The sequence below is a fragment of the Callithrix jacchus genome, chromosome 13, assembly GCF_049354715.1.
Source record: "Callithrix jacchus isolate 240 chromosome 13, calJac240_pri, whole genome shotgun sequence".
In the NCBI taxonomy this organism is placed as follows: domain Eukaryota; kingdom Metazoa; phylum Chordata; class Mammalia; order Primates; family Cebidae; genus Callithrix; species Callithrix jacchus.
Window position 1 is genome coordinate 54855927 of NC_133514.1, and position 27526 is coordinate 54883452.

General features: G+C 38.4%; 1 protein-coding gene across 34 annotated transcripts in view; it reads right to left on the minus strand.

Annotated features, from left to right (window-relative positions):
- PTPRM (protein tyrosine phosphatase receptor type M) overlaps window positions 1-27526 on the minus strand; it is an 866690-nt gene that overhangs the window by 161606 nt on the left and 677558 nt on the right. For 15 of the 34 annotated variants that reach the window (XM_078347756.1, XM_054243972.2, XM_054243971.2 and 12 more), the window contains 4 exons: window positions 9961-10112; window positions 5984-6058; window positions 5727-5753; window positions 541-728 (listed from right to left, as the gene is read on the minus strand). In XM_078347756.1, coding sequence (XP_078203882.1) covers window positions 541-728; window positions 5727-5753; window positions 5984-6058; window positions 9961-10112 — 442 coding nt within the window. The remainder of the gene's footprint in view (window positions 1-540; window positions 729-5726; window positions 5754-5983; window positions 6059-9960; window positions 10113-27526) is intronic. The other 19 variants (XM_002757062.6, XM_054243974.2, XM_054243973.2 and 16 more) reach the window with 2 other exon arrangements.

Genomic DNA, 27526 nt, shown 5'->3' on the forward strand with positions numbered 1-27526 from the left:
AATTCTGACAGAGGGAAGAAGAAAAAAAGAGGAAAAAATGGTGAGGAGGGGAAGACAGCCTAGTAAATTTCTGTTTTCATTGTATATTTATGCAGAATAAGGTAAAAGGCAAAGTGCTCTTCCTTTTTCCATGTAACACATGTGAACTTCTTGGTAATAAGTTTTACTATCAGATAAAAGTGGATCCATGGATAAAATACAGTGGAGTCTTGATATCCCGGGCTCTGCACCCGCAGATTCAATCAAATGCAGATTGAAAAGAATATATATGATATCCTTGGGATGCAAAACCCATGGATCTGGAGGACTGGCTTTTTGTATCCTCAGGTTCCACAGGGCTCACTGTGGGACCTGGACATATATATGCTGGGGTCCTGGAACCAGTTCCCCAGAATACTGAGGGACAACTGCACTTGGTCTCTTTCTGGCATCTCTCATAGGCTGGGGTTTCCTTTGGCTTTCTGATTGACTTGGGAGCACAGTACCTGGCAAGGAGTCCAATAAGGAATGGGAAAGCCCTGGCACAGAGCTTGTGCTCACCTCGTATTCCTCCTTGAAGCCGTAGCCCTCGGCACACTTCATCTGCGTGATGTGCTGAAGGAGGTCTGCTACCCGGATGGCAGGGTGGAGCTGCCCGGTCTGGTAGGGCACGTCAGCCGGCTCCCGCTTCTTGTAAGTATGGGACTGCACCAGGCTACTGGTATCACTGGCCATCGTGTGGGTTTCATCTAGGAAAAGAAAGGCCAGGGAGAAAATGAGGGAGAGCCAGGGAGCTAGGTCAGCATCACCGAGAATGCTAAGAAGCTGGCTCCTGGTATCCCCTCACCTAGGGCTGCAAAATTCCCTACAATGGCTCAGCAAAAAAGAAAAGTTAAATGTTTAGAAATTTAAATGGGGTTGGTAATACTGATAGGAATGCGCAGAAATCTTTGTTTTTACAAAGCAGTCCAAACGATATATTGCTTTCACAAAGCTAATTGAGAAGAGCCCTTTAGCCTTTCAGTGCTAAAGTTTGTGAAAGTTTCAACCTGAAACTTCATCAAGACCTGGTGCAAAACCAGTCTTGTATTTTTTGAAACATTAGTTCAGTAGTTTGTATGATGACATAAACTCTGCACAAATGTTCTGTGAGCAAAATAAAAGTGCACAAAATGGTGTGGCTTATCAAGCTAGCAATGGAAATGTGGACTTAATACATGAAATCAAAGAAAAGTGGAAAAATAAAAGGGAACCTGGTTTGGGGTTAATGTTTCGATGAATCACTTTGCATGCTCCACTATCAGAAAGCTTGACAAAATACTGTGGACCAGCACATCACACATGGAATGTTCTACAAAGGCAAACATGCAGGCCAGCACAGAGCAGCACCAGCTGGCTTCGTCAGAATCTACCAATAAGACACACACGCCCACTCCCTCCACAACTCTTCCATGGGGCGAATCGGGGAACTTACCATTTATTGGCACTTTTAAGAAGATACATATCAGGAGAAAAAAGGAGGAGAAAAAGGAAACAGGGCATAAGCAATAGTATTGCGTGCATAATTACAGGTAGTTTTTATTTTATGCTTTCACTTTCCAGTTAAGTTTTCTATTCAGAGGTGGTCAGAGGGTAAAGCCTCAATTCTCCCATCACATTAGGATGGAGGTGTTGAATTTAAGTATTCAGTAACAAAAAAGGACTTTAAAATTAGTATCATAATTGCTTTCATCCCCCATGAACCAAGTAATGTCTAAATAAGTCTTACTTGTATTCAACACATTTTCTCATTTAAATTTCTTGAACAAGTCAACCAAATTGTACTATAAAATTGATGTTGAAATTTGGTCAGATAAGCCTAAAGAGGCTATACTTTAATGGAGGCCTACTAGTAAATTAGGTTAATGAACTGCAGAAATGGTAGCTATTAAAAATGTCTTATGCAGGAAAATGCTATTAGATTAAGAATTCCATATTCTACAGGTTAACTCATAATGCTGAATCCCTTTAGCGGTTTTATGATTGAGGATGGATACTATCAAAATACAATGCTAAAGTCACTTAAAATGAGAATATTATATAAATCATACAAAAGATGCATTCAAGTTTTAAAAATTACCAGACTGTAATCAATAGGGAATTCAGCTATCATTATTCATATGTTATTTATTTTTTACTGAGAAGTTCAGCTCTGAAGAAAATTTAGTCCAAGGGTGCTTGATTAGCAGGGCCTGGTTTTGAAACCTCACTTCTATCTGCATCGCAAAGCACCTGGGGATGCATGGCATGAAAGGTGGTACACAAGTGTGTAGCTATGTTGCTGTTGCTGAAATGGCACCTGGATCACTACAATGTGGCTAAAGACACAAAGACAAAATAAAAAAGGGTGGTAAGTTGATTTTATGACTTTTGTTTCATTTGGATTTGCTTTGAAATTTCTCAATTCATATGTTCCCATTTTAAAAGTCACAAATAAACCTGGAAATTTTCACATCAGATTTGCTTGCTGGCAACTGCCAACCTTTATAAACTGGGATACAGGAACCCTGCTGAAGTACTGAATCCCCTGAGCTTTGAGTTACTCCAGCAGGAAGTTCTGTTCTTTATACTAAAATAAATGGAACATTAATTAGTTTCCCCTCTGTGCCTCTCTCGTTCTCTCAGTTTTGTACCTTATGGGATGAACATAATTAACATGCCCTCCATGGTGGGCTGACCTTCTAAACTTCCCATAAATGATTTGGGTCTTTCACGTGGCTATACCAGCAACCTAGCAATGCTCTGATCCCAGGGCTAGGTATTCTTGGAAGTTTTAAATCCACAGAGCTACAATCATTGTCACTGTTTTAGGTAATCATCCTGTGCTGCATTATGCCATCTTGGCCTCATTACTAGTGTGGAACATGTCTTCAAGCATTTAAACACTACCAAGTCCATCAAAGAAGAGCCCTATTATCTAGTACATGCATATGGAAGAGGGAATAGAGGGTTTCTTGTGTGCTGTTATAAAATTGGGTCACTTATACTACTAGACATTCTTAATTTCACTAAAATTAGTGATTAATTAGTTCTCTCTAACTTAAAAAGGAATTATTACTGATAAAATATATTATTTATCATTAATTTCCTTTATGTGTTTAAAAATTACCCATCAACAATATTTTCCTTTTTTTTTTTTTTTTTTTCAGAAACAGGATCTTGCTCTATCACCCAGGCTGGAGGGTAGTGGCACTATCATAGCTCACTGCAGCCCCACCTCTTGAGTAGCTAGGACTACAGGTGTATTACATCATGACTAGCTAATTTATTATTATTTTTGAAGAGATGGGGGTCTCCCTATGTTGCTGAGGCTTGTCTTGAACTCCTGCCTTCCAGAGATCCTCAAGCAATCCTGGCCTCAAGCCTTGGCCTCCTAATGTGCTGGGATTACCTGCTTGCACCTAGTGCCTGGCCTCTACATATTTTTAAGTTAAAAATAATGCAGAAGAGCACATTAGAAATAAATCTTCTCACTAATAGTTCTGATGGTTTTCTAAGGACTGAAAATTAATTCTACCTATATTTTTATGCATTATCTTGAATTTTTAACAAAATAGCTGAAAAACCTTAAGTTGAAATAGATGTAGTATTTTTGAGGTAGGGTAGGTTCTATCTGTCTGTCTATCTACCTATCTATCATCTATCTATCTATCCATCCATCCATTTAATCATCTGTATTTTTGCAAGCAAATGAAGTATAGATGTACTCCAGCTCTGTACCTTAGGGCTGGGCACCTTAGCATGAGAGAGGTGAAGCTAAAAGTGCTAGAGAATTTAATTGTGTTGAGCTCTGATTCACAGCAAAACATTTCTTCTTGTCTTTGTGTAAACTGTAACTGATACTATCCCCCAAAAATGCCAGAGTAGATATGTATCTTATATTCTTATTTGGTTTCAAGTGGTAACCTCACCAATCCTTATTACTCAATACACAGATTCACAATTGCACCAAGTAATGTGTAAGGAATGCAGTTCCCAAGTACTGTCATTTGTGACGCTGGTACCTATATAAGCTCTACATGATAACAGTTATTGGCCTATCTGGCTTATTTTTCACAAGGTACATCAGTTTTGCTACTTGAATTATCTGTCCAAGTGATTCCCTCTCAGTAAAGAAACCTAATCAACTTTAAAAGATGTCATTAATGTTCATAATAACAAAGCATCGACTTTAAAGAATGATATTTGTTTAATAAGCTTATCTTAATCCTGCTGTGAAATCTGAACATTTTCTTCCTTCTGACAATGCACGTCTTAGCCCTCCCCACTCACAGCTCCCCCAAGGTCAGAACATCTACTACAGGAACCTCAGAATGAATGCCACGGCACACAAAGAAATCGCAAATCTTCGCCTATCAAGATTCTGCAAATGTCATTTGTATGTAGATTACATTGTTCTGGTGCCTAAGATTAGCCTGTGCCCCTCACTTATGAAAAGAATAAAAATGCAGTTTTCTTTCCCTTTTATTTGGTATTAAAAGTGGGAGGAGGGTTTAGTGGGCTTTGTTATCCATCAGAATGATGCAAAATTTAAAAACTCTGTTTTTATATTCATTCTTAAACTTCTCTCTTAAGTCATTTATTCCTCAGGCAACAAACTTGCTTAAGCCCAGAGAATACCATTAGGAAAATAAAAATTACCTTCTATACAAAAATCGTTAACAACTTAGAGAAAGAGAAGCAGAGGGGAAAAAAATTATGTTGCAAAGATATAAACCCTTGTCAAGTGAATTAGGAAGCAGAAGTCGAACAACTGAGGATGGAACTCTTGCTACAATGAATTGTTATATACCTTGAAGTCGTTTTTGTTGTGCTCCTTTTCGGAAAGGTTAGTAGTAGAAAGAGAACACAGCCGTGATACACTCGGGTTATTTATGCGTCTCAAATGCAACAGCAGCTCATGCTTGTTTGCTTATCACAGCCAGGTAATGCCATTTTTCTCCTCACCCTTCTTACATTGGACAAACGGAATTTTTTTCTGTAACCCCCTGCTGGGAATATTTCATACTTTAAATGCATTCTGCCCTACTGGGCTAACATCTTAGTTCATTTCTAGTGACATCTGACACACAATAAACCATATGATTATAAGTGCCATCTTGTCATTTTGCTGTTCAGATCATCAGCTCCTTTGAAATTCTACTGTGTGACAGACACTTTGGAATGCTGGGGCGGGGGGTGCCCTGAGTGGCACTGAGGATGGGTAGGGGGCCAAAACTCCATTGTGATCATTTTTCTGCATAACATTTGGGATAATTCGAAAAATGCTATTTTTAAAATTGAAGTTTTTAGTGCTTAGCAATAAGTGAAAATAATAAGCTATTTTCACTTTTGTGACTATCACACAAGACAAAATTCGGCTCTTGGAAAATACACAGGTGAGTGATGACACCTTGTTTTTTTCCCCTGGGATCAGACCTAATTTTAAATTCTGAACACAGAAAGGGAGAATACTGGAGCTGGGATTGTTCATTTGAACCTGTTGGCATCATTCCCAAGATACATGCAGTAAACCCCTCTTATTAATAATGACTGTTTAGAGAAATTCTTTTCTTACTTTCACCCCATGCCCCAGGCCACCCACTTCCCCCGTGTCGTGCTTATAATCACTGCATTATACAGAATTAAAACTCCAATCTCCTACAGAGTGGCCGCTGACTTTCTAAATTACTCCTGCAACAAACTGTGGTAAAGGGAAATGTTCTCACCTAAAATTGCAGTTGGCACAAATGGGTCTGTCATACACCGTAAGCAGGTCAATGCAGAGAAAGTAAAAAGAGAAAGAACAGTAAATGATTGATGAACAGCCCGCCCTATTTTCCGCATAGAAAGCTGTAGAAAAGCACTGGGTTACAACATCTCAAACACAGTAAGCCCTTCAAGCACCACAGATAGCAGGGACAGGGCGGACTGATTCTGACTGCCGAGGAGAGAGCACAGAGGAGACAACGGAAAAATCTGTTACCTGGGTAATAGGAATTAGGCACCGACGTGCTCAGTGTATTTGTTTTCATTGTAAAAGATGATGGTGAGGACACAGCTGTAAATAAAAGAGAGGCTGGTCAGGGGCAGCAGACAGGTCATACACTCTGAACACAAAATGCTCTGAGACCACCCACAGTGACTCCATGCTACCCATGGTGACTCTGGGACTCAGTAATGTCTACGTGGAAAATATCATCATTCCCAGTTGTTTCTGAGTAGTTATTGGTCTTCTAGAAGACAAGCAACCTTTTGTCACTTAAAGACCTTTCTTAGCCCACAAATAAAGAGAAAACCCACAGCCACAGCCTCCATTTTGGATAGGGAAATTCATCAGACTTCCACTTTGACTTCTGGCCTTTGCTTATAGAAATCTGCTCTCAGGCCAAGCTGAATTTTACAAGTAAAAGTAGAAGAATGTGTCTACACATGGCTTTTGGAGAATATCCCCAATGTCAATGTTCCTGCAGTTTGCTAAATCCTCTCCTTCCTCGTATTTGGATATGCAGAGAACAGTCCACAATGCTTTATGAAAAATAAAGGTGGTGCTCCATGCATGTTCATTAGTCTTTTAAATCCTTACAAAAATGCTTTTCTTTAAAATATTCCGCTGAAATACTCAAGACTGAATTAGAACATTCTCTTCCTCCCTTTTATCAAGCAGGAAAGTCAATCCCATCCAATTTATCTGCTTTCATTAAAAATGGGTATTTCCTATTTTTAAGAGACATTTTAAAACTATCTTCATGGATGACAGAGCCTTGGTAGAATAAATTTTTTTAAAGTAAAAAAATCCTCTTCAAATGTATTAATTGATTAGTGTTTTTAAAAGTTTAATTTCATTAAAGTATAAAGACTTGAAAGTTGCTTAAGGTGGTTAAATTTAAGTCTAAATGGTAACTCCTCTGATGTAGTCACATGGATCTGTTTGATGCTGAGTTCCTGATCAGGAGACAATGGTATACAATTATACCATTATCTTTATGGGAAGCAGGTCGAAATCCCTGTGCATACTGGGTAATTATTCTGATGACATATTAATATATTTTAACTCTCTAGGAGCAGTCCCTTTAGAACAGTGCCTTTACCTGTGTTTATATTTTTAAAGTGTAGCATCACTACGTGACAGAACAAGGGCCAGAACTCAGGCTGCCTGTCATTTTACAGGTATTTTTATAAAATAGAAAAGTGTCATACTTATAATGCATGTTTATGGTAAGCTGCCTAGAGAAAGAGCACAATGGATGAAAATAAGAATGAAAAAAAATGAGTACCAATAAAATATGCCAGGGTCAGTGAGAATAAAGCCTTTTTATTACCTGCAGCTATTTTTATGTGGTTGTCAGGATGTTCACAGCAGATATAAAATAACTGTGTTTATTTTCACCTTCCTGTTAAAATATTGTATGAATTCTTTGGTCTTTGAGCATAAAAATTAAACCCATTCCCACTACCTGTAGCTATTCTCCCCCTTTTACAGCATATGAAAGCAGATAGTACAACTCATACTTGCTTTGCTGGAGAAATTAATCCCCACTCTCTTAACTGTGGTCATGCTTATTTTTAAATTCTCCAATTTCATTTTTCCCATTTTTCCCTTTAACTCATTTCTAAAAACTGCTCACCTCGCAGCTTCCAGCACTTTCTCTCAACCCCGAAAGATCTCATGCATACCCACACTTGTCATAGGTGTGGTGCTGGCAGCCTTGTGGTCTAAGGAACATCTTTCCTGAATCTTTCCTCCCCAGGAACTGCTGTCTTATTTTAAAGGCATCAAGAGATTATTAGGATATCTACCTTTAGGGTCACTCCCGACCAGATGAGATCTGATGAGAACTCATTGTTCAAGTGGGAGGAAAATGAAAGTCTACTGCTGTGTTCATTCTGTTGGTTTTATTGAAGGAAGGCAAAAAATAATGTCTACTGGCTGATGAGCTGGGAAGCTGTTGACTTCTGTAGTAGTCCTTTGTGCACGAACATTTTTGGATGTCCACAGATACATTTACTTTCAAAAAAGTAACTACCTAATTAAACTTCCTGTCCAGAAGGGAATATTCTCTGTTGTTCAAACTTCAAACACCTAGAACTACTAAAGAAGGTTCCTGCTTTTGGGGTGAGTGATTACAAGTAACCTGACTTTTGAAGAATTTCATCATGAAATACAAGATTTGGAACATTAATGGGAACATTAATACTGGAGAATTAGAACTATCTGTGTGGTCCCTTTCAAGGAATATCTGCAATCCTAGCCCACAACAAATGCATCATAGGTTGCTTTCTTATGGAAGTTGAATAAATTTTATATATATATATATATATACATATATATATGTGTGTGTATTTTTAAATGAAAAGCATAATATCTGCTACAAAAAAAAAGAAAAGCAGGGAGAACTGGGCACAGTGGCTCACACCTGTAATGCCAGCACTTTGGGAGGCTGAGGTGGGTGGATCACCTGAGGTGAGGAGTTCAAGACCAGCCTGGCCAACTGGGAGAAACCCTGTCTCTACTAAAAAAAATCCAAAATTGGGCATGGTGGTGCATGCCTATAATCCCAGCTACTTGGGAGGCAGAGGAAGGAGAATCACTTGAACCCGGGAAGCAGAGGTTGCAGTGAGCCGAGGTTGCAGCATTGCACTCCAGCCTGGGCAACAAGAGCGAAACTCCTTCTCAAAAAAAAAGCAAAATTCTATGAAAAAAATGGAAAGGAGCTTGGGTACATTGAGACCCCACAGCTTTTATTGCCTGAACTGAAAATGACTGGGAAGGGTAAAGAAAGAAGGCCAAGAATAAAAGCAACAGTGCTGCCCTGGTCACTGGCGCCAAAGCAGCACCTGTGCATGCTCCGCTGGGCCACATGTGCATGTAGTACAAACGGATGTAGGAGGATAAAGTGGGACAACTGCAGCCACTACAAGCAGAAAAATAGAAGAGACTGAATTTCAGAGTTAGCAGCGCGTAGGAGAATGCGAGTCTCAGGGGCAGGCAAGTGTGTTGGCCACAGCGTGATCTGGAAGAGTGGAGGGGAGCTGCAGGCCCACACTTATCACAGTGAGTATCAGGACACCAGCCCACACTGTCCAAACTCCTCCCAGTTGCCCCCATCCCAGATACCATTTCTGTGCTCCTCACAGCCAGAAGGCCCACCAGCCTTTATGAGTATTATTATTTTTTGGTAACAGGACCAGTTGCACTTTAATTCCATCCCCATGCTGACCAACATCCTGGTTATGAGCTCCGGTCTGATACAGAAACCCCAACCTTGAACTCACCAAAGTGTGCCCTAAACCACAGAATGAGGTACCTCCCTCTGGTTTCCGAGAAGATCACCAGGGATAAAGCAACTGCTCCTTTTGTGCTTGATATAATCAATCAAATTGTTAGTTTCCTGAAATAATGTCTTCTACCTGGATCACAGGTAGCAGTATGGGAAGGCAGTAGCTGAGGTTGGTTTATGCACCTGGTGTGAAACGTAAGACTTGTGAAGCTGAAATACAGTTGAATTTATTAATTGCCACTAATAGCCCTATAATAAAGGCAGAACCTGTCAGCTAAACAAATAAACAATTAACTTGTTACTGCCATTTAGTGAACTGTTTGTATAACAGACTTCCTGTTTGTAATTCCACACCTGGATAGTTTACAAACAGGATCAAAACAAGATGAGAAGCAGGTGCCTTCTTCCACTAGAGAAGGAAAGCCTCGTGTCACTGCTCTCTAAATCTTTACAGAAACTTCACTGTGGTTTTCTGGACTCTGACCTGGTCCTATCACCCTTAAAACATCTCTGCTAAGCAATCTGTGGCACACAGAGTTTTCAGGATCACTGAAAATGACTGGAGAAACACATATGGCATAAAAATTCTTCGGGAAGGTTTTTTTTTGCAATCCCCTTGTACCACCTGGATTCTTGGAAAACCAGGGCAATGTATTAAAAGCCAAGAAACATATGCACTTACATCTTCCATTCAGATTGTGCGTGTCCATGAATGAGAAAGCCTCATCGCAGTTTGTGCCCTGCTCAGCATAGCTCTTGTCCATTGAGTTCACCATCACAGTCATCTCCTGTCGGGTGCTGCTCATAGTCTCCTTCCGCTTCTTGGCCAGTTTCCTTAGGATAAAGAGTTCAATTATGTAGGTATGCATTAGAATGGGATACGGAGCTTTGGCATGTATACTGACTGATGTTCAGAAATGACATCTACTGAATTAATCCTATTCATGATGCCTTCTTTGTGGCAGGCACTCTGCCGGGCTGCAGATACAGAGATCAAAAACGTGTACTATCTTCAAAAAATAAACAATGCCCTCAAACAACCAGAAAGACAAAACATCATTATGTTTCTCCTACTATAAGCTAGATTAAAATGACCAATTAATCTCCTACAACACAACCATAATCTGCTTTTACACCTCTAGAGTTAAGTTTTCACTAAATTATTATCTACATCACCATAAACAGTGTCAAAGAGAAGACTCCCCTGAGTAAATATTTTCCAAGCAAAAATGAAATAACAGATGAGTCTAAAAGGCACATTGTTTAAACAGAACTAGGTGAGGAGTCAAGAATGTGTAACTGGAGTATGTGCATACAGGGAGCAGAACCTGACACAGAGCCTACAGAGCTCAGAAAGCTTAGGCCGTCGGAGGATCAAGGGAAAGTTCCGAATTCTCAAAAGGCTATGACCCTGTCCCAAAACCCAAATGAACCCAAATTAATGCTCATCAAGCTTTGTCAATCCCTACAGAGCAGAAGGCTAAAAAATGTCATGTTGTTGGGTTCCCTGCAAAGTTCAGCAGGAGTAAGACTTCATTGTTCCCTTTCAGCGGAAGAGAATGCAAAAAAGGCAGAGAGATTTCTAATTCTTTTGGAGACACAGGTTAATCCCAGCTTCTGCATCCCGCTTACTGACCACCAAAATCTCATCATCTAAAATTACTGACACCTGTACAAAATCCATTAAGACTTTAAGGGAAACTAATGTAAATAAACAGATAACACAAATTTTTATAGATTTTACTACCAGAGGTTGTTTTATGTAACCAAGACAGACAAGATTAGAATTAGAGATGCTTAAAGAGAAGGTATTCAACACCCACAGCACCATAATACCAAAAATACTATGTCCTAAAATATTTTAATTGTGCCCAAGCACCTAGCAGCATCTATGAAAGAAAACCACACCTCCTTCTAGTAAATCATCTTGACACTGATTGACCTAGAACACAGTAGAATTTAAAATGAGCCACATAATCAAAATCACAACCATATTAGGTGATTGCTAATGCAATGTAAGGCACTGACAACATAAGACCATACGGATAATCTTTATTATCATTTCTAAATGACACATAATCCAAATGCTTTCTTGCCTGTAGTTACGGTAATATTTTAATTTCATACTTTGAAGGCAGAAGGCTTTCATTAATAAGTTGCCTTTTCATTGCTAAAAGTTGTTAGAAAAAAGATACATTTTTAAACAGAAAAATGAAAATCACTTATAACATCTCTGATAGTGTTAAAGTCACACAGATTTTGAAAGGTGGGCTGGCATGACTCCTCTGGGCACTGACACCACCTCTCTCTGGCCTTGCATGGATCATGATCATCCCCCTCTAGGCCTCTCTCCTCCCAGTCAGCCATACTAGTGGAGTTCTCAACACATGTTCTGGACAGAGACAGCACTGGACTCTATCTCCATAGCTGCACTTAAATAATTTTCTCTCCACTTCTGAATCTGCCAGATCACTGGAAAAACAGTCTTAGGCCAGGTCTCCCCAGGAATTCTGAAGTGGAGGACTGAGATAATCTGCTCCACAATTCAGGCAGAATGCCTATTTTTGCTTGAATTTCTTTGGACTGATTTATGCCAGTAATTGCCTCAATATTCTTTTTTGTTCAGCCTGTAAAGAGAAGCATCGTGAACTTTACTAGGCTTTTCTCTCTGTCTTTTCTTGCTTGAATTCCTCTAATCCTAAAGGTTAGGAAATGATAGCCACTGCACTTCTTGTGCTATTGGCTGGGAGGCATATATGCACCAATAAGAGTTATGCTTATACGGGAAAAAAATCTCCCTTGTAATCCTCCACATGCATAAACTAATTTCAGTGATGTCACACTAATCACTTCATTGCTGATCTTCAAACACAAAAGAAGCACAGTAAAGACTGTGAGAGCATGCTCAAATCAAACAGAGGTCCAGGCAGACACCTGCAGGTTTAAGCTCTTATCCACAGGACATATGTCCATGAACCACCTTCTAAACCCAGCTCTCAATGTCTTCTGCAAGCCTGCATGCATTAACCCTACACATTAGCCACCTTTTTCCTTTCAGCAGCTGTCACAAACACAAATGTCTCCCTGGGGCCAGGCAAGTAATGTAACCTCCCAGGTTCAAGTGATTCGCCTGCCTCAGTCTCCCAAGTAGTTGAAACTATAGGTGTGCACCACCACGCCCAGCTGTTTTTTGCATTTTTAGTAGAGGCGGGGTTTTGCCATGTTGGCCAGGCTAGTCTCAAACTCCTGACCTCAGGTGATCTGCCCACCTCACAAAGTGCTGGGATTACAGGTATAAGCCACTGCATAAGCTTTCACAAATTGCTTTCAAATTACACATCATCTATCACCCCCGAATTCAATATGCTTCTTTGAAAAAGTTTACTAACGCCTAGCCAATGCTTTACACAGGGCTGATGACACAGGGACAGAAAGTGAGCAAGCGCTATAGGGAAAATGATGCTGACAGACCTGCTCCATGCGGCGTTGCCACAAACTTTCAATTTACAAAAAATACAATATACGCAAAAGAGCAATAAAGTGAAGAACAATAAATCAAGGTACCCTGTACAGGTCGAATGCTCTTGTCCATAATCATAGATGGCTGAAAAGAGTTACATTGAGAAAGAGTCTCATCATTGTGGATAAATAGCAGTTTCTCTCTTTTTCTTTCTCCCTCTTTTGAGCTTCGTGTTTCAGATCTTACTTTTTTCAAGTGAAAACTTGGAACCTATCAGAAAAGCTTTGTGAACTTAATGATCAAAGTCTTTTGTGTAGGAAAACAAGTTGAAACAATTTTCTTTGCAATCTTATATAAAGACACAGTAAATTTATTTTTCATTTTGACTTACAACAAATGATTTGCCTAAAATATTTTAATCTCCAATCTCCAAACTGAATCTCAAAGGCCCTTAATAATTAAAAAAAAAAAGGTTCTTACCAACATCTATAAATAGAACATAAAAAATTAAAGAAATGACTTAGTGGTTTCTAGTCTGGCATGAGAGGAGCTTGGAAGTCATCACTTTTTCCTAACAAGTCAAAGCTGAAAAAACTGAAAATCAACAATTTTTCTTAGGTGTGTCGGAGAACTGAAGTCACAGGGCAAACTACTGCCTCTCAAATTGGAGGGACCAAAAGCTAAATACAGAGAATCACAACTTACCAGAGCTAAACTTCAGGAGCACAAACCTCTGAGAGAACCAGACCTGGCCAGGAAAATCTAAACTGCAGCTGACAAACTGCTGGAGGCTCAGTGTGGACACGTCTCAGAGGTAATAACTCCGGGGGGAATTAATCTTAAGGGGGCCTGCACATTTCTGTGAGTTTTACTTCCAGGAACCCTACCAGGTTTTCACAGTGAAGATTTAGACAAATACCCTCAGGTGTCCAGGAAGAAGCCACTTTGAAATACTTACGTCAGCATGTTTATTCTATTCTTAACAAAGCCTGCTCGTAAGAGAAGCTATGTTTACCAGCGCCTAACTGCCAGTTTTCTCCGAGCCTAAGACCTAATCATATGACTATAGAGTACCTCCTTTCCCCCCACACCTTACACTATGTTAATAAAGGCCTATTTACCACAGTTCCTGTTATTGAATACATCATGTATAGCTTCATGAAACACACACACACACACACACACACACACACATAGCAAACAACAGAACTGGACTCTTGTTATGGCAGAGGTTTTGGAATTAACAGAGCGGGAATTTAGAACAACCACGATTAGTATGCTAAGAGCTCTAATGTCTAATAGATAAAGTAGACAGCATGCAAGGACAGATAGGTGATGTTAGCAGAGAGATGGAAATTCTAAGAAAACCAAAAAAGAAATGCTAGAGACAAAAAACACCGTAACAGAAACAAAAATGCGTGTGACAGTTCATTAGCAGACTGGAAATGGTTGAGAAAAGAATCTCTAAGCTTGAAGATTATCTCTGTAAAAAGCTCCAAAACTGAAAAGCAAGAGAAAACAAAACAAAACCACACAAAACGTCAGAATATCCAAAACCATGGGGTAACTACAAAAGGTGTAACTTACATGTAATAGGAATACAAGAAGGAGAAGAGAGAAGGGAACAGAAGAAATGTTTGAAGCAATAATAACGATTTCCTAAAACTGATGTTTGAAGCATGTCACTTATCTTCCAAGCATTTTGGATCTTTTCCAACTATTTTTCTATTATTTTTTTCTAATTTTACCAAACCACAGATCCAGGAAGCGCAGAGAACACCAAGCAGGATAAATGCCAAAAAATCTACACCTAGTAACATCATATTCGAATTGCAGACAATCAAAGATAAAGTCTTGAAAAAAATCCAAGGGGGGAAAATCACTTATAGAGAAGTAAGGATAAGACTTACATTGGACTTCTCAGAAACCATTCAAACGAGAACAAAGTGAAGTGAAATATTCAGTATGTTGAAGGAAAAAGCTGCCAATCTAGCATTATGTATTCCATGAATTTATCCCTCAAAAGTGAAGGAAAAATACAGACTTTCTCAGATAAAATTGAGGGAATCTGCCAATAGACCTTCCTTGCATGAAATATTAAAAAGTTCTTCAGAAAGAAGAAAAATGATAGCTCAGAAACTTGTCTCTACAAAGAGAAAGGAAGAACATGAGAGAAGGAATTATTAAAAGTAAAATATAAGCTTTTAAAAAATTATTAATTGATACAGCTGCAAGAAGTGTGTTCAAAATAATAATAGCAAGAAAGTATTTGACGATTATAGCTATGGATAAGAGAAATGAGTAACAGCAATGAGATAAGGGACAGGAGAGGAAAATTGAACACTTTGCTATTTTAAGAACTTTCACTACCTGTGAAGTGGTATAGTGTTATTTAAAGTAGACTTGGACTTGCTGTAAATGTATGTGAACTCTGGGGCAGCCACTGAAAAAAGTAACAAAACATTAAACTAATAAGTAGATGAAATGGGATAATATAAAATGCTCCATTAAAACTAAAAAAGGCAGTAAAAGAGTGGGAGAAATAGAATAAGAGCAGCAAATAGAAAATAGCAAAGAAAAAAAAGAAAAAGAGAAAAAGATATACAACATTATCAATAATAATTTAAATGCCAGTAGTCAAAATATACCAGTTAGGCCATACACTAGATGACTTACACCTATAATCCCAGCACTTCGGGAAGCCAAGGGAGGTGGATTGCTTGAGCTCAGGTATTCAAGACCACCCTAGGCAACATGGTGAAACCCGTCTCTACCAAAAATACAAAAATTAGCCAGGTACGGTGGCAAATGCCTGCAATCCCAAGTACTTGGGAGGCTGAGCTGGTAGGATTGCTTGAGCTCAGGAGGCAGAGGTTGCAGCGAACCAAGTTTGTGCTACTTTACTCCAGCCTGGGCAACACAGTGAGAATCCATCTCAAAAAATAAATGAATAAACAAATATAAAGGCAGATTATCAGATCAGGAAACTCAACTCAACTATGCATGATCTATAAGAAACTTATTTAAATATGAAGACACACATAGTAAAGAGATGGAGAAAAATGTACCATGCTAACACTAATCAAATGAAAACTGAAATAAGCTATATTAAATTCAGACAGAACAGACTTTAGAGCAAAAACAATTACCAGGGATAAAGAAGAGCATTATATAATGATAAAAGTGTCAGTGTCTCCAAGGAAACATAAAATTTTTTAACAAGTATCCACCTATAACATAGTGTCAAAATAGATGAGGAAAAAAGTGATAGAATTGCAAGGAGAAATAGATGAATCCACTACTACAGTTGGAGATTTCAACCCCTCTGACAGTAATGGACAGCTCAGCAGGCAGAAAATCAGTAAGGACATGGTTGAATTCAAGAGCACCATCAATCAACTGGATATTACTGACATCTTAAGAATCCTTCATCTGCCAAGAGCAGAATACACATTATATTCAAGCTCACCAGGTGCATTCACCAGATAGACACATCATGATCCATTAAACACAGCTTAACAAATTAAAAAGAACAGAAATCATACAATGTCTGCTGTTACACCACAATGGAATTAAATTAGAAATCAGTAACAGAAAAATGGCTGGAAAAACCCCTAATACTTGGAAAATAAAAGATGCATTTTAAATAAAACACAGATCAAAAAAGAAATCTCAAGAAAAATAAAAAAAATATTTTGAAATAAATGAAAATTAAAATACAAATTATCAAAATTTGTGGTATGTAGCAAAAGAGGTGCTTAGAGTGAAATCTGTAGCAATGAATGCATATATTAGACAAAAAGAAACATCTAAAATCAATAATCTAAGCTCCCACCTAAGGAATCTAAAAAGATAAAATTAAATCTAAAGAAGACAGAAGAAAAAAAAAATTAGTACAGAAATCAATGAAATAGAAACAGGAAATCAATAGAACAAAAATCAATAAAACCAAAAGATGATACTTTGAAAAGATACACCTCTAGCCAGGCTAAAAAAAAAAAAAAGAGAGAGACAGAAGACACAGGTTTCTCATATTAGAAATGGAAGAGGGGACATTATTACAGATCCCACGGACATTAAAAGGATAACAAAGAATATTATGAACAATGCTATACCTACAAATTTGATGACCTGGTTGAAATAGACCAGTTCCTTGAAAGGTATAATCTTCTAAAACTCACTCAAGAAGACACAGACAATCTCACTCGGCCAACAGCTATTAAAAAATTGAGTTAATAATTAATAACTTTTCAAAGCATGAAGCACTAGGTTCAGTTGGTTTCACTGTTAAATTCTACCAAAACTTAAGGCAATCATACCAATTTTCTACCATGTCTCCCAGAACATAATTAGAGAATACTTCCTAGGTCATTCTAAAAGGCCAATATTATCCTAACACCAAAACCAAATACACTACAAAAATGGGAAACTGCAAACCATAATTTCTCATGAAAACAGATAAAAATCTTTAACAAAGTATAGCAAATGGAATCCAACAATTAATAAAAAGAATTATACACCATGACCAAGTAGAATATATTTCAGGTATGGAAGGCTGGTTCAACATTTGAAACTCAATAAATGCAATCCATCACACTGACAGGCTATGGAAGAAAAGTCTCATGGTCATATTAATAGATGCAGAAAAAGGATTTGACAAAATCTAATACTGAGTAGTGATAAACGTTTTCAGCAAAGTAGGAACAGAGGGGAACACTCCTCAACTGGATTAAAAAAGGTCTACTAAAACCTATAGCTAACATTATACTTAATGTTGAGAAAATAAAAGCTTTCCCATAAATATTAAGATCAAGGCAAGAATGTCCTCTCTCACCAATACTTTTCAATATCTTCTTGGAAGTCTTAGTTAGTTAATGCCATAAGACAAGAAAATGAAACAAAACATCAACAGGTTAAGAAGGAGTGAATCAAACAGTCTTTGTTCACAGACGACATGACTGTGTAAAAAAATCTGAAGGAACCAACAAAATAAGCTCCTGGTACTAATAAGCAAAAGTAGCAAGGTTGCAAGATACAAGGTTACTACACGAAAGTCAATACTTTCTTATGTATCAGCAATGAACAATTGGAATTTGACATTAAAAATGTAATACCATTTATATTAGCATCTCCAGAACTGAAATAATTAGGCATAAATCTAACTAATATGTATGAAAACTATATGAGGAAAACTGCAAAATTCTGATGAAAGAAATCAAAGAACTAAATAAATAGATGATTTAATATTGTCCATATGTCAGTTCTTCCCAAATAGATCTGCAGATTCAGTGCAATCCTAATCAAAATCCTAGTAACTTATTTAGCGTTATTAACAAACTGATTCTATATGGAGAGGCAAAAGACCCAGAATAGCCAACACAAGACTGATGAGAAAAAAGTTGGAAGATTGACACTATCTGACTTCCAGACTTACTATAAATCTACAGTAATCAAGACAGTGTGGTGTTGGTGAAATAATAGACAAATAGATTACCGGGACAGGACAGAGAGACCAGAAAGAAACCTACATAAATACGGTCAACTGACAAAGGAGCAAGGGAACTACAGTGGACAACAAATGGTGGTGGAACAACCAGACATCCACATGCAGAAAAGTGAATCTAGACACAGGCCTTATACCCTTCATACAAATTAACTCAAAATGAATTACAGACCTAAATGTAGTATTTTATGATTCCAACTGCATAACACCCTGGAAGAGGCAAGACTATGGAGACAGTAAAAGGATTAGTGATTGTCAGAGGTTAATGGGAAGGGAGGAATAAACAGGCAGAGCACAGAGAAGGTTCTGGGCTGTGATCTTATTTATCTGATACTATAATGCAGGATGCATGTCATTATAGAGTTGTCAAAACCCACAGGAGGTGCAATGCAAAGAGTGAACCCTGATGTGAATTTTAGCCTTTGGGTGATAATGATGTGGCAATGTAGCCTTACGGATTATGATAAAGGAGGAGACTCTGTGTGTGTGTTGGCAGGAAGTGTAAAGAACTATACGGGAACTCTGTATTTTCTGCTCACTTATGCTGTGAAACAAAAACTGCTCTATAAATAAAGTTTATTAAACATTGCAATACAGTTTAGAAAAATAATTGGAGGCAGAAAAAACTGTCATAGCTCAAGAACTGCAAAGTAGAATAAATGTAGGACAGGAGAGAAATGTGGGGTGACTTCAAATTAAAGGAATGGTTATTACACTTCATGCTTATTATACTCTAATATTTCCTGAATATTTCTTTTCTAGAGTAAAAATGTTAAAAAGTATTAAATGGAAATAAGGGAAATGGAAGAAAACTTCTTGGCAAGTTACTATGTTTATGATGGGTATGAATCACAACCAATGAAGAAAACATGGGGAAGAATGAACTCTTCAGCAATGGGTCCTATGGGAGAGCAGTAGGACAAACTGCTGCCAACTAGGAGAACAAAGTGCCACATGGCTGGAAAGAAGAAGAAATCATGTCTCCTCCAATTTCCCGCTCTGAAACTGGTCTGAGTGGCAACTGGGAGAGAAGCAGGATGGATGGGCCTGTTTGCCATAGGTATCAGTGGATTCAATATGGATGCTGCTCACAGTCCTGGTTTACTGGCATTCAAGGTCACAGGCCACGGTTCACCAGAGCCTGATTGCCCACACCCTCTGTGACAGACTCTCCCATGCTAGGTTATGTCAACAGATTGTCACTGCGGAAAGACTTATTAGCACTGACCCCAAGATCACCGTTGCCCATAGAAAAGATGTTTTTCAAAGTATCTTCCTTTCAAATACTACAGGGTTGGCAAAACTCAGCAGAAAGGTAAATCACATATAGACTAAGAATGAAAGGGTACACGGCTCTCTGGTCCTGGCTTCTACAATTAAGTGTGTGCTTAGACTTAATTAAGGGCTGCAATAGGAGCTGGAACTAAGAATAAGTATTTATTTTTTCTTAAAGAAGGGATGAAATTATTGTTGGTTTAGTCAAACAATGCATATATTATATCAAATTACAAGATCTGGTTAAATAAACCAGAATGAATAAGAGGTTGTCACATCAAAGATGGATCTGTAAGAATTACCAGATCATGTTGCATTTAAAGGTAAAATTTTAAGAAAAAGACATAGTGGTCTGACATTAATTATTTCAATTCAAAAGTAATTATTTCTATTCAAAAGCACTAGAACTACAACAGTTGACAGAAACACAATATAAAAATAATAACTACAAAAATGTAGGTAAGACTTCAGACTAGCCACACCAGGTACTTTATGTTCACTAATTCTTTTAACTCTTATAACAGCCCAATGAGGAAACTGCCGTTATTATCCCTATCTTTATAGAGAAGGAAACCGAGGCACAGTGGTACTAAGCTGTCCCTGGCCACATGGCTACAGAACTTTAGACATCTGGCATTGCTTTCCCCTGTTGAGCTAAAATGATCTCTATGAATCTGTCACTGGCATCACTAGCTACACTTATGGCTGCTTATGTCTATTTATTTCCATAAAGTTTCCAGGTTTCCAGCTGGGACTTTATAGCTGTTGACCAAGGTGAAAGTGCTCTTCTAACATCACTAACTGTACCATCACTTAAGAAGTCCACTCTCTTACAGATAACACACTATGGAGGGTGCATGCGACCTACCCACTAGTCACTCTCTGTTCTCCATTCGCTAGGTAACAGACATATGTTTATCACAATAAACAGTTCTTTATTTTTTTTTAAGACAAGTCAGGATTTTTATCTTTGTTGGGCTTCTGTTTTAGAGTTTACCTGTTCACACCATAGGATGAAATCAAATGACAGGACTCTCAGAAAGGCTGATAGGCTAAAAAGAAACCAGAGAGGAGGACTTGGATATGTATCTTTCCACCTCGGCAACTGAGAAACTGGTATGGATTTTATTCACATATCACTTTAGCCTTATTTCAGATGACCTAGTGGTAACGACGTCATATGATGAATCACTGGTGAGTAAGGGTGTCTGCAAATGAACTTGCACCAGAACAAAGCAGCAAAGAGCTGTGTGGATCTCTCCAGCAAGTAACTGTCACGATCCCTTGGTACACGTGTGCACACACACATATATTACCATGTGTACTTCACATTGGAGAGGCTCAAATAATAGTCATATTATACAACTATAGTAAAAATTAGTCTTTCTCAAACTTACAAGTTGAAAATCAAATATTTGGAAAAGGTTGGCTTTCTTTTTAAAAAGTTGAAATTACATGTATTACCATCTATGATCACCTCAAACCTTTGACACAAATGTCTTGCATGACTCTGAGATAATAGTTGTCAAGTTATAATAAACAAGAGAGTCATGATGATGTTATTTATGGCAACAAAATTCAAGAAATCGTAAGTTAAACCAACATGTGAGAGAAAAAAATATACCGAATATCCTTATATATTAAATAATTTTTATTTTTGGAACTAAAAATTTAAGAATAGAGCCTGCCGTTTTCTGGAGAAGGCAAAAGTGCCTAAAGTTTTCTAACGGTAGCGCATTCAATGGATTAAAAGGAAACATTTTCCTACTTTTTAATTTCAAAAGAATCTCTGGTCAGTAAGCACTATCCTTACATACTTGGAAGCCACTGTTTTTGTTCTTAGCCAACGAGTATTTTACTATGTTCCTGGGCAAACATCATGAGCCAGCTGGGTGAGGACAGGGCTTTATGCATCTTCTATTCTAACATCCCTGTGGGATTGTTAGAAGGTGCCTGGCATGAGGTAGGCGCTCACCAAACATTTGTTTGCTCTTACTCGGCTTGCCTGATTAATCTTAATACCTTATCTCTTCATCACAAAAATATATGATAAACGTAATTATACATAAGAGAGAGGCATCACAGACAGACAGACAGACACACACACACACACACACACAAACACAGACACTGATTGATGCACGTCTAATGACCCTGAGGGTTCCAGCTCAGTGCTTGGGGACAACTCACACATTTAATGGCCTAATCCCATGGTCTACCACTTTTCATGTGGTTGAAAGAAAAAGGCCTTGGAAGCTGAAAACACCTAACCATTTAATATGTATATATATTTTATTTCTGAATTTTTCTTTTTCTTTTTTGAAAGGGAGTCTTGCTCTGTCCCCCAGGCCAGAGTGCAGTGGCACAATCTTGGCTCACTGCAACCTCTGCCTCCAGAGTTCAAGCAATTCTCCTGCCTCAGCCTCACAAGTAGTTGGGACTACAGGCATGTGCCACCATGCCCAGCTAATTTTTATGTTTTTTGTTTTTTGTTTTGTTTTTTTTAGTAGAGACAGGGTTTCACCACGTTGGCCAGGATGGTCTCGATCTCCTGACCTTGTGATCTACCCGCCTTGGCCTCCCAAAATGCTGGCATTACAGGTGTTAGCCACCATGCCCAGGCTATTTCTGAATTTTTCTAAGTGATAAAGAGGAATATAAATATATATACACACACATATACATATATTTTAAAATAACTTCATTTATAACTTGAATTTAACATTGTTCATATAACAATTTAACAGCTCTGGAACAAAAGCCTTTAGGTCAATCTTGAAATGTACTTAATCATTACTGTCTCTCATTACATACCTGCTGGGGCACCTTCCTTACGTCCCTCAGATATCGTCCCAAGGAAAAACTTGTAAGCTCTGTTTCCTCCTTTCCCTCTCATTTTCTTTTCTTTCTTTCTTTTTTTTTTTTTTTTTGAGACAGAATCTCGCTTGATCGTCCAGGATGGAGTGCAGTGGCATGATCTCTGCTCACTGCAACCTCTGCCTCCTGGATTCAAGCGATTCCCCTGCCTCAGCCTCTCAACCAGCTGGGATTACAGGCGCCTGCCACCACGTCCAGCAAATTTTTTTGTATTTTAAGTAGAGATGGGTTTTGACCATGTTAGCCAGGATGGTCTCAAACTCCTTATCTCGTGATCCACTCGCCTCGACCTCCCAAAGTGCTGGGATTACAGGCGTGAACCACTGTGCCCAGCCTTTCCCTCTCATTTTTTGTCAGTCCCTGAGCCTGGAGCAGGAATGCCCCATGTGGATCAGTTCAACCATGTTTTCAGCTGGGCTCCCTGAACACACACTAGAGTAAGACCTGCACATCCGACGCATTCTGCCCTCCAAAATCCACCTGCAGATAGATTCCCTCCTGAAGAAACACCTTCCACTTGGGAGTAACTCACAGCTCATGTGAACACCTAACGCCATTCCCCAAACCAACTGAAGATCTTTAAGTACTGAAATAAGTCAGCCATAAAAATAATAGATGCAGTATCTGTCATCCTCAGTAATACTTTGTTTAGTTTTATTTCTCACATCACGGTAATATGAATCTAGAGGGACTGGAACCTGTGACGGTACAAGAAGTATGAAACTGGTACAATCCATAGTCAAGCAAGATGGGAATAAAGTGACATTAGTGATAGTGGCTCCCCACTCACAGCTGGCTTATGCTGCTGAATTCCACATGTGCACATTATCGGGAAATTTAATGGCTTCAAAAATGTCACTCTGCAGCAAGATTAAATTGGTATACTGTTGATCTTCTATCAGACTATAAATATAAGTGAGAAAGAGAGGAATTTTCAATGCATGTCATATTGGAATACTACCTCCACTATCCTCTTGAGGATGTTTGTTAAACTCACTAAAAAATTCTGGAATGTCTCTATCAAATAAAAACAAGGCAAGCCACTGAGGTCCACACATAGGAAAATAGGGGTCCAATAAAACTGCATATTCTGAATCCCACATTAAGCACTGACATTATAAAATCCAAGTGACCCCTTGAACGTGCAGAATTAATTATTCAAGAATCTCATAAACACAAAGGATGAAATTAAAAAAAAAACTTTCTATTCCAAGTTAAAAATATAGCTGTTCTGCTGGGCGCGGTGGCTCACGCCTGTAATCCCAGAACTTTGGGAGGCCGAGGCGGGTGGATCACAAGGTCAAGAGATCGAGACCATCCTGGTCAACATGGTGAAACCCCGTCTCTACTAAAAATACAAAAAATTAGCTGGGCATGGTGGCGTGTGCCTGTAATCCCAGCTACTCTGGAGGCTGAGGCAGGAGAATCACCTGAACCCAGGAGGCGGAGGTTGCGGTGAGGCAAGATCGTGCCATTGCACTCCAGCCTGGGTAACAAGAGCGAAACTCCATCTCAAAAATATATATATATAGCTGTTCTTTGGGAGGCCAAGGCGGGCGGATCACCTGAGGTTGGAAGTTCAAGACCAGCATGACCAACATGGAGAAACCCCATCCCTCCTAAAAATACAAAATTAGCCAGGCATGGTGGTGCATGCCTGTAATCCCTGCTATTCGTGAGGCTGAGGCAGGAGAATTGCTTGAACCGCCGGGAGGCAGAGGTTGTGGTAAGCTGAGATCATGCCATTGCATTCCAGACTGGGCAACAAGAATGAAACTCCGTCTCTCTGTCTGTCTCTCTCTCTCTCTCTCTCTCTCTCTCTCTGTGTGTGTGTGTGTGTGTGTGTGCATGTGTGCTGATTAGTTTATGTTCAAGCAAATACCACCTGTTTGTTAAGAAGTCCTGGTACCTGGCATGGAAAGCAGTAACTAAGAGAAGGTTTCTTCAGGTGCGTGAATGATAGCCCAGAAAGGGATGTCCCCTGGTGGAGGACCCAGATCCCATTCACTGGGCAGAATGGTCTCCTAAAGGCATCCACCTACTAATCTTGAAACCTGTGATTGGATTTTATTAGGTTGGTGCATAAGTAATCGTGGTTTTGCCATTAAAAGCAATGAAAAAAATCATAATTACTTTTGCACCAATCTAATACATTACTTGGCAAAATGGAATTAAGATTGTAGTTGGAATTGAGGTTGCTAATAAGCTAACTTTAAGAAAGGAAGATTATCATAAAATCCAAGTGGGCTATCATATGACATCTTAAGAGGCAGAATGATGAGTGTGAAAAGCACTCAACTCGCCCTTCCTGCCTTTGGAGATGAAGAAGAGGCCACAAGCCAAGGAATGCAGGTGGCCTCCAGAAGTGGAAAAAAGTCCAGGAAATGGATTCTCCCTTCGAGCCCCAGAAAGGAACACAGCCCTGCTGATACCTTGAGTTTAGCCAAGCAAAACCCGTGTCAGACTTCTAACCTACTCAACTATAAGATAATTATGTTGTTTTAAGCCACTTGGTTTGTAGCAATTTATTTATTGCAGCAACAGGAAACTAATAGAAGGTATATAGTCAAACAGTGTTCAGATTTTTAACATTTTATTACCTATAGGCATTTCTGTGGGCATCTGACTAATCATTTTGGCTTTTCTAAAACACCTATCTATCAATACTTTTTCCCAACACAGGCCTACATTTTCTTATTAACTTATCCTAAACAACTGTCCCTTTATTGTAAAAAATGCCTTTTTCTCCTAGGAAAAATATAAAAATCACACTTTAAAAATCTTTAACTCTGATTCTGAATTTCTTGTTTCACAGATATAGGTCTCAAGGTGAACTAGCTATACTGCAGAACTTGAGTTACACTGGTAGTGAAAGGTTCTTACTTGTTAATAAGAATGTGGAAAGCATATAATTTGGCCTTTAGTGCTATTTATTTGTGTTTGTATGTATGTGTTGGAGGGGATATTGGGGGTTAGGTGGGAATAATGGGGAACAGAAGGGATCATTTTTCAAAAATTAAAATGAAGTCTCAAAAGTATCACCAAGTTATGTTATGTTAACATACCTGATGCATTTTCTCACACATTTGGCATTTGCTATCTGTTACAGAAACGTTCATCAACCTGATAGGTGAAAAGATGCCATCTTATAATTTGTTGATTTGCATATCCTTGATTATAAGTGAGGTTTCATATCTTTTCAAATGTTATTCAGCCTACATTCCTATGCTGTAGTTGTCTATATATTACATCCCTTTTCTACTGGGTTATTTTTTGTTGATATCTATATATTAATCATATTTAGGCTACTGATACTTTCTCCTATAGCTTGTTTGAAATTTTGTTTATGGTATCTTCTGGTATACAGAAATTTATAATTCTGATATACTCAAATGTATTAATTATATCTATTATGATTTTAGGACTTTCCCTGCTGAGGTCATAAAGATATTCTCTCATATTTCACTATATACCAATGGCCTTTCTCTTCCTAGTGGACACAGACAAAGGGGATGAGTTAGCTGTTGGCAGTTGGGTAAGCAGACAACAGGGCTACCGATGGTGGAAGTGGCTGATATGAGCCTAGAAGCAATGGTTGACCCACTTCAATGAGCACACCTTGTGGTCAGATTATGGTCTCTAAATGCCATTTTCCAGTAAAAGAAACCAGGGTTTATTAGAGAAATGGCTGATTCCAGTCATGGGGCAGACAACACAGAAGATGAGCTGAGAACATCCTGTTGTACCAGAAGCTCTCCAAAGTTTTGGGGTTATGTAAAAAACAAAACAAAACAAAAAAACTAAGAGACAACTTGAATGAACTCCTATTGGCCAAAGGTGAGATATTCTGAACATCCACATAGTAATTATTCTAAAATATTCAAACATATCACATATGTTAAAATCACTGAATTGATAATGACACTACTGGTCATCTTACGAAGTCCTATGGCACCAACTAAGTTCTGAAATTGGTAAATAAGAGGAATGAAATTCAGACATTTATCTTGAGTTTCCTATATGGACTGCATTTCACAGTAACCTGGCAGGTGAGTAGAGAATGGCACTTAATCAATACAGAAGGAATGACAGAAGTAAGATGTCATCATTTTGAAATCCCTAATCAAATAATGGATCAGGCAATCATCATCAGTAGCTTAAAAAACCATTAAGTGAAGGGCTGATGTGGTACTTTATAATAGATGGATGTGGCTGGCAAAACTGCAACTCACTAATCAATTTCAACCTTATATGCTTCCTAATGTAATGCAATAGGTACTACAGAACACTACTTAGGAAAGATTCTTACCAAAGTAAGAAAGCTGAATTGATTAATCCTCTAGTGCTACCCCAGTTCACAGGAAATACAGACAACCAAGGGACTTGTTAAATGACATCATAAGACCGAATCAGTGAGTTTAGAATGCAGGGAAATTCTACAGGATGGAGAGTTTATTCAACAAATAAGTTAGGTAGGAATGAACCATATTATTCCATATAACAAGGAATCATATATAAAAGGTTATGTAACTTGCTCTGGGTCACAAATGAATCAGGTTTGGGATAAGAACAAAAATCCAGGTTTCTGTTACTTTTATTCATTTTTTTCCTAGTAAATTCTGACCAAGATGGCTGGCTTGATAGGCTCAGAGTCAGAATCAACTTTCAAATGGGTAATCTGGTTTTTCCAAGTTGCAGTGGAGATTGTAGAGAAATGAATTGAGATGCATATGCCATATGAAGCCACTGAAGAGACTGTTCCAAATATATAGTTCAAAACATAACAATAAGGCTGATTTTTGAAAACAGAAAAATAGCTTCACTTGTAATTGAGTGTTTCATCCTGAAAGAGGGTTCTCCTTTTCCTCATTAATTGTCTTTCCCCTTTCCTTGTGATTTAAATAAAGAGTCACGTGATTTAAATAAAAAGAGTAAACTGGAGCCTACTCAGGTGATTGCTGCATGCTTCTTAGAAGCAAATAACACAGACAGAAAAGACATTTCCTGCAATGTACTGCAGACTTTCAAATCATCTTTCTCTAACTAATTAGCACTGTAGAAAAATTGGGTTTCATCATTAAAGAAGCCATCTGCTGTCTGGCCAACAGTGCTGGCAACTTTCAGGAAATACCT